The sequence below is a fragment of the Triturus cristatus genome, chromosome 3_1, assembly GCF_964204655.1.
Source record: "Triturus cristatus chromosome 3_1, aTriCri1.1, whole genome shotgun sequence".
Classification (NCBI taxonomy): Eukaryota; Metazoa; Chordata; class Amphibia; order Caudata; family Salamandridae; genus Triturus; species Triturus cristatus.
In genome coordinates this window covers 1,103,332,966-1,103,340,258 of record NC_140583.1, presented here as the reverse complement: position 1 = coordinate 1,103,340,258, position 7,293 = coordinate 1,103,332,966, and the positions used below count along the sequence as shown (strand labels likewise).

Here is a 7,293-nt window from a genome sequence, read left to right as displayed (position 1 = left end):
TTTGCTTTTAAATAAGGGAAATGTCCCCATAATACAGATATATTTCACCAGCAGTTCGCTCAGTGCCAATACATATATATTTCCGCTAAGCGAAACTACCCGCTACGTGAGCTGAGAAGAGTGAGGCCAGTGATTAAAACTGGTGAAGATTTTTCCTTTCCAACTTTTTAAAGTTTTCTAAAACTTTATAATCCTTGTGAACTTCACACACCTTTAAAGTTTAAATATAAGGGATCTGGTGGAACAACATTTTGGCTAAAAGTAATTTTGAAGTAGACAAACTGGGTAAACTACAAACAGCTTTTACAAAGAGAAGTGTCTTTCCAAAAGGTTTTGGTGTAACGCTTTATGGCAAAAATCAGTTTTTTTGTGCTCAACACTTGTGTAAATGATGATGTGGAACTGACGCTTTGCGCATTATACAAAGTGGATAGTGTGATAAACGCAAAATGACATATACGTTTTCTATTATACACAACAGAGCATACAATGTGCTTTAGCAAACAGTGTATAAGTCAGTGGTTATTTTTAACACATGTATTTATTTTTGTCACTTTCTTTTTGTACAAGGCAGGTAAAATAAGCATCCACTGTAAAAAGACCAATGCATAACATTAATGAAGATGAACATTGGGCATTATATGCATGGTCACTGAAGTTAAGTGAAAATGAAGTATGAAAATATGCGGCAGGATAAACTAAATAACATAACAAAAATAAATGCTGCATATTATGTTCAGTTGTACATTTTGCATCTATATTGCTATACACGTTATTATTTGGCCAACATTACTATGTTTTATGAGCAGTCTAGGACCCCTTCATAGGTGTTGCGGGCCCCTAGGTGTCCTTGGGGCACATGTTAAGAATGCTTATCAAGATGATTTCTAATCAAATGCGCTATAAAAAGAGACGTGCATGTAGGAGAACTTTCTATCATGATTTGCCTTAATCTATTTCAAACAGATTTGGCATTTCACTAACAAATGATTCATTTTCTACCTGAATGTAAAAACAGGCACATTTTATCATTGATATCCTGATAGCTGTGATGATGTTATCTACTACTACCAGATGAACTGGTTCACGGATGTCATAGGATTCACACTTAAGTGGAACCATGAGTGCTATATTAATAGAAACGTCTGCCTGCTTACACTGAATGAATCTAGTGACCCTGCCATAGGCAAACACCCCGGATTCTGTTTCATATTTTATTACACTTTGGTCTCTCCTCTGAATACGAGTGTAATTTGAGCTGTAAACAAGAATATTGCTTTTTTCTAAAAATATTTTGTTATAGGCTACTACATCAGAGCCTAAAACATGAGTGATCTGAGTTACTGCTACATATTCATTCTCTGTTAAGCTGTAAGGGTATGTCGAACCAATGCTATAAATGCAATTTTCTAGTTTTAAGTATCGTTGTCTGTTTCTCTTATATGAACATATCATACTCTGGTACAATTCTGCCTCAACACTATCAGGAGGCAAATGATTTTCCACTAACACAGGTATTACTTGTATCATATTTACTGCATCTAGAATTTGTGTTTCTATACCTACTGTACCATGCACATGTTGTAAAAGGAAACCATTAAGATCTTCAAAAACAAAACAATTAGCAGTAAACAGAGGCCCTGCTGCTCTTACACTGTCCACTAAATGGACCAATTGATGAACATTCATTGTCAAAAATCTTTTTTCATATAAATCATTAAACAGTTGCACAAACAATAGTAAACACTGTTCTGCTATATTTAAATCTTCCTGGCTAATGTCATCATTTAATAGCTTATGAATTGCTTTCATAAGTACACAAAAGTGTAAATAGCGTGATCTATCTAAAACATGTTTTAAAACAGGCATTCCATAAAATAAAAGAAAGTTCCGAAACTCGGAGGCCTTCCAATATGGTAGTTCATCAACAGACCTTGGAACTCTACTAACATCCAGTGTGGGTTTTATCTGTTTCAAATAGACATTAACTACTTTGACTTTTTCATAAAAAGAGCATGAATGGTGCTTATATTCTTTAGTGAACCAGATGGTCATCAACAATTTCATAATGCCACTACATACACCATGCATGTAATCAATCACAAATCCTCTGCTTACACAAAAATGTTTCAAAAACATGAACCACATGGGACCTTTGATCCCTCTTACACTGTAATCGGAAAGTCCACTCTCAATATTAGCTATTGCACTGTTTACATCCGATTTAATAGTATCAAGTGTCCTTGGTGGCCCTTTTGGGTTTTCAGCATTGTAGGGAAATACTCTACAGTGCCCTTTTCCTGAAACAGTGACTTCACCCTCTTGTAAACAATGCCAGCACCCAAACTTCCCATTAAACTGGGTGCTGTTTGAAACAAGACAACGAGCTGGTAAATCACATGTGATTGTCAGAAGTGTAGCGTGGCAAGTAAAACTACAATTGTTGTGATCTTTAAATGACACTCCACTTTCCAGCTGTGCAAGTTCGTTATATAATGGTTTTAAGAAAGACCACATTATTGGCTTTTTTGCAGAAACCCAAATACCATATAGTAATATATTTTCACGCAGCTTTCTTTGGGATGCAGGCAGCTCGTTTACCATTAAGTACACTGGCCACATTGATATTTTTGAACTTTTAAATACAGGAACACCATCTGTGTTCATTGCAAATGAAAGGCTGTTAGGGTTTTTCAGGAATCCACTCTTGAATAAATCCAAATACAGTTCTCCATCATATACATCTTTCATTGTTTGTTTCTCATTCTCTATATAGTGATCAAATCGATGTTTCCTCACCTTTTCTGTAAAATGTCTCCGCCTAAACATAGTCTGTAACTGTGCAATTACGCTATGCTGAATGAAATAAGACACCGATTCACTTGGACTCAAATCTTTCCCACAGTGTTGGTTAGTACAGGTCTGAGTGTTTTTATCAACATGTGTATAGCAAGTGGCACAATAGTAAGTAATATTTGGGGCCTTAACACTTTTTTTGATATATTTGTGAAGGTGATACATAGTTCTGAACATTCTATTATCACATGGCAAGAGCAAATAGATGAGATTCAGCATATAGCCAGCTGCCTCATCACTCAAGCGAAAAAAACGAATAATAAAGCAACAAAGCAATAGTATGACGACCCCTAAGCATTTGTTAGAGCCCTCAAAAATAGGTGATGATTCATCTGTGGTATTAGTTTGATCAGAACAAACTTGAATATCTTCGTACTCATTTTGAATGGTATATCCAACTTGTTCCAAAAGTTGTTCAAAACCAGAATCCGAGTCATTAATTAAATCATCTTTAAGTTGAGCATCCATTTCACCTTTTAAGCTGCTACAAAGCGTATCCCAAACAGCATCAATTGGATCTTCATCTGTGTCCTCTACTGGTGGGGTATACTCTGGTAATGCTGGACAGTTGGCTGAATGCACTGTATGCTCTGCAGAAGGTGATGTATGAATAACTATGACAAAAGAAAGTACGTCATTGTACATTTAGTAAGCAAAATAGGGTTAATTAGATTGTAAATGTATTGTACGTCAGTAACCAATTACATTTCCTGTGACAGAAACTCAATGTGGGTTGATGAGGGCCTTCATTTTCGCAAGTGATGTGCTGTCAAAGTATATACTTTCAGACATCAAATTGTTAATGCAAGCGGTATAAAAAGGAGTTTATAATTTCATACTGTACCATTGGGGATAATGTCATCTGCTGTGCCTGAAGTCTGCAAGGATCCTACTTTTACTTTCTTTGGTGCTGCATGTTGTATAATGATGTCATCTGTTTCTTTAATGAAATGTTCTGTCTACTCTCATGTAGAAAAAGGACAAATTAATTCAATTCTGCACTTGGTAACGTGTAGCACAGGATTTTTTGTGACTTCTAAAAGTCCCTCACTTTTTTTTAGCAATTCTTGTACCCACAGCATTAATTCTTGTGTGTCTTGTGTGCATTCACCACATATGCATGGCTGTTAGGAAGGGACATGAGAATGAATAAATAGTGTTTTGGTACAATAATCTCCAGATGGTTGAGTGAGGTGGTATTGATTTGGCTTCATGCAAATCATAGAAGCTGGTTTGGTGACTTATTATGTTAATAGTGTATTCTCAAAACTGGTCAATATAACTTTGTGAGCACTTTAAACTTACTGCACCATTTAATTACAAAACACAATGCTTTGTCTCCGCAGAACATGAATTTGAAGACGATTAAAGTAATATATTAAGTACATAGCTAACAATAATTTAATACTTACATGTTCCTTCTATAAAGGGCTTGCCTAACTAAACTATCACAAGAAATAAAGTAGCAGGGTAAAAAGAAACTCATGCTGAGCAGATCATACTCTTTGCAAGGCAGCCTCTTTCACACTCTTGCCTCAAAAAGAAAGAAGAGCCATCTGAAGTACTATTAACTGCATTTTAGTGTCTCTGTAAATTGGACGATTGATATCATCCTAATCTCAAAACACAAACCTCTAGGCAATCTAAGGGAAATGTTCAGTTGAAAGTGACTGGCGTAGAAAGCAGACTTTAATAAAAAATTGTCATTATAGAAGAGAGTGTCTTCTGAGGTTACTGGCCGCTGTGAGTAAATCTGTTTTGCCGATTGAAGTGTCCTCTGAACTGATTAGGTGTAATGTTTTATAATGTGCGCTCACCTCTAATAACCATTTTTTGTATGGCCCACGTTTTTTTCCCTTTTCCAAGTTGTCCTCCTTTATTCACTGGCATCATTTTTTCTGCTTCCAAGTCTTGAATAATTATTTGCACGCTCAACAGATGTACATACTGTGGAGTACAGATTGAAATACACTTTAAATATGGAAATTGAGCTGTGGGTCTTTTTCGCACAGACAATACTTTGATTTCCTCAATTGGTATTATTTTATGATGCCAAACATCTCAGTTCAGCATCTTCCTGGCTAATGGAAGGACCCTAACACGTATTTACACCGGACAAACATACAATGCTCTTTTAGCTGCGTTTTCAAGATTTACATTTTTCATGAATGACTGATATGTCCCTTGTAAAGTGGTATATCATATACCCAGGCCCTAGTACTTGAAACGTAACCAGTGAGCCTCTAGCACTGATTACACCAATATAAGTCGCCTTTCAAACCTTTTCTCAGGTCTGCTATTGTAGAGCCCATGTGCAGTTGATTGCCACTATGGCGCAAAGGTACCTGAATTGATTAGTGCACATTGCCATTGGTACAGCATTGCAGAGCTGTTGTAAGATGAAAGAAGGCAGATGTCTTTCCGTTGGAAGCAGCATTGATAACATACAGCATCCCATCTGGGACACCTCAATATGACAGCCCAAATAACCGCAGCGTTCTCCACTTGCTTCCACATCCTTCCACAAACCCGAACCTGCATACCTGAACAACTGCATGCACTCTACACTCCTCCCAGACACCTCTGCTCAGCCAGACTTTAACTAGCAAGCATACACCACATCCTCAAAGCAACAACTGGTGGGTGTTCCTTCGCCGGTGTCTCCCCCCCAAGCGTGGAACGACCCCCCTCTCCACATCAGAGCCTCCTCTTCGCTTTTCGAGTTCCACAAGAAGCTGAAAACCTGGCTGTTCGATAAAGCCTCCAGGCGTCGCCCGCTGCCCACTGGCTTTAAACGCCTGGATACCCATACCGGTGATTAGGGTGCTATACAAATGACCGTAACATAATAGTACACAAGGGACCATTATACATCTAAAAAGTGCACCCCATCATCACATTTTGTCACATTAAGTTATTTTTCTGACATATGCATCATGGATAGAAATTAATCCTGTTTTTCTTTTACTTCAGCCGGCGGGTTTTTACGTTGTTGTCATGAAACAAATTGCACCTTACTCTGACATGGCCTCCTAATTCCCTTTTTGTTTATCAGACCACCACCAGTACAACAGCACCATCACAAATAACACTATCACCAACACCATCTACAATAGTATCACCTCAACCAAAGCCACCAATACCACTGCCACCAGACACCACTAATACCAAAACACTGGAAACTAGTAGCTAATGAAGGAAAATTACTCTCTGGAGCCCCAGCCCCAAAGACGTGTCCACATTACTTACAGTACAGCCACAATTACCACAGACCGGATGCAGTAATCCAGGAAAACATCCAGCAGGGAGCAAATCTCAGCTGGGCCGACACCCAAAACGACCAAACAAGGCAGCCAAAGTTCGAAGATTGTACGTACAACAAATAAATGGAATTACTCAGAAATATGATTAAGCTTAGAAATTATTCATAATGACAGGCATGTTAAACTGCCCTCAGATAGGAATAAAATGCGAGTGATGTATGTTTTTTAAAGAGTTAATAGTTTGCAGGAAAATGTGTATGGGGTTCTTTAAAAAACTTCAAAGCACAAAATCCGCTGATCTGTTTACATCATATACACTCTGTAATCTACTTGGTACACGTTCTTTGCAGCAGGCACATTAACCCTCTGCACTAACTTCACAGAGGTCAAAACCTCAACTTTACAAAACACTGATCTCTCTCCAGGAAGATAATTAATCACACGAGTTTTCTTGACATTTATGTGAGGCCTGGTAATTGCCAGCGGAAAGAAACACTGCAGCAGGTGCTTCAAAAGCTTTATAAACTTTCAAACACAGCGCCCCCAGGAAGCCAGCACCGGGTGCGGTGGCACCGGTCGCACCGCCCTAAAGCCGGCCCTGAGTTTGCATTTCCCTTACAGTAAACGTAACGCACCCTTGGTCATTCTCACAGATAACGTGGTCTCTGTCAAGGAGGTGCGTGCTTGATATTCTACCTTCCCAAGTAAACTGCAACAAATTCCCATTAATAATGATTTTTTCCACCGAAATACATGCATTGCCAAAGAGTATGCTCGTTATGTGACTATTGTATTATCTGCTGCCTTTAACAACTGTATTTATTTGATTATAGCACAGTTGCAAGGCACTTGCAATAGGGAGTTGGCATTGGAGTATTTGCAAGCTGCGATGTCTGCTTTGACCAATGCAAGCAACGTAACAGATACAGCAGCATCAAAGATATGCAGTCGATCATTCACTGTACAAAAGGTACTTCTTTTCTCTGCCACTCTTTTAGCCCAGTTGAAGTGTATATAGGGTAAACCTTGTAGATTTCCTGCATGAGGACTTTGAAATCTTTCTGCATGCTATGTTTTTAAATATGGCTGCCTTATACTCGAGGTGCTACACTAGCAAATATTACATTGTTAGCAAAGTGTTGTAAATATGTTCTTGAAGCTTCTTGTTAGATAT

The 7,293-nt window shown here is 38.1% G+C and overlaps 1 protein-coding gene across 1 annotated transcript; it reads right to left on the bottom strand.

Moving 5' to 3' along the window:
* Positions 1–948: 948 nt before the first annotated feature.
* On the bottom strand, positions 949–4,749 carry LOC146861590 (uncharacterized). Its single transcript, XM_085646455.1, is given in 4 exon segments — positions 949–3,470; positions 3,701–3,815; positions 4,674–4,715; positions 4,717–4,749. Coding segments are annotated over 4 exon segments (2,712 nt in total).
* Between the last annotated feature and the right edge of the window lie 2,544 nt (positions 4,750–7,293).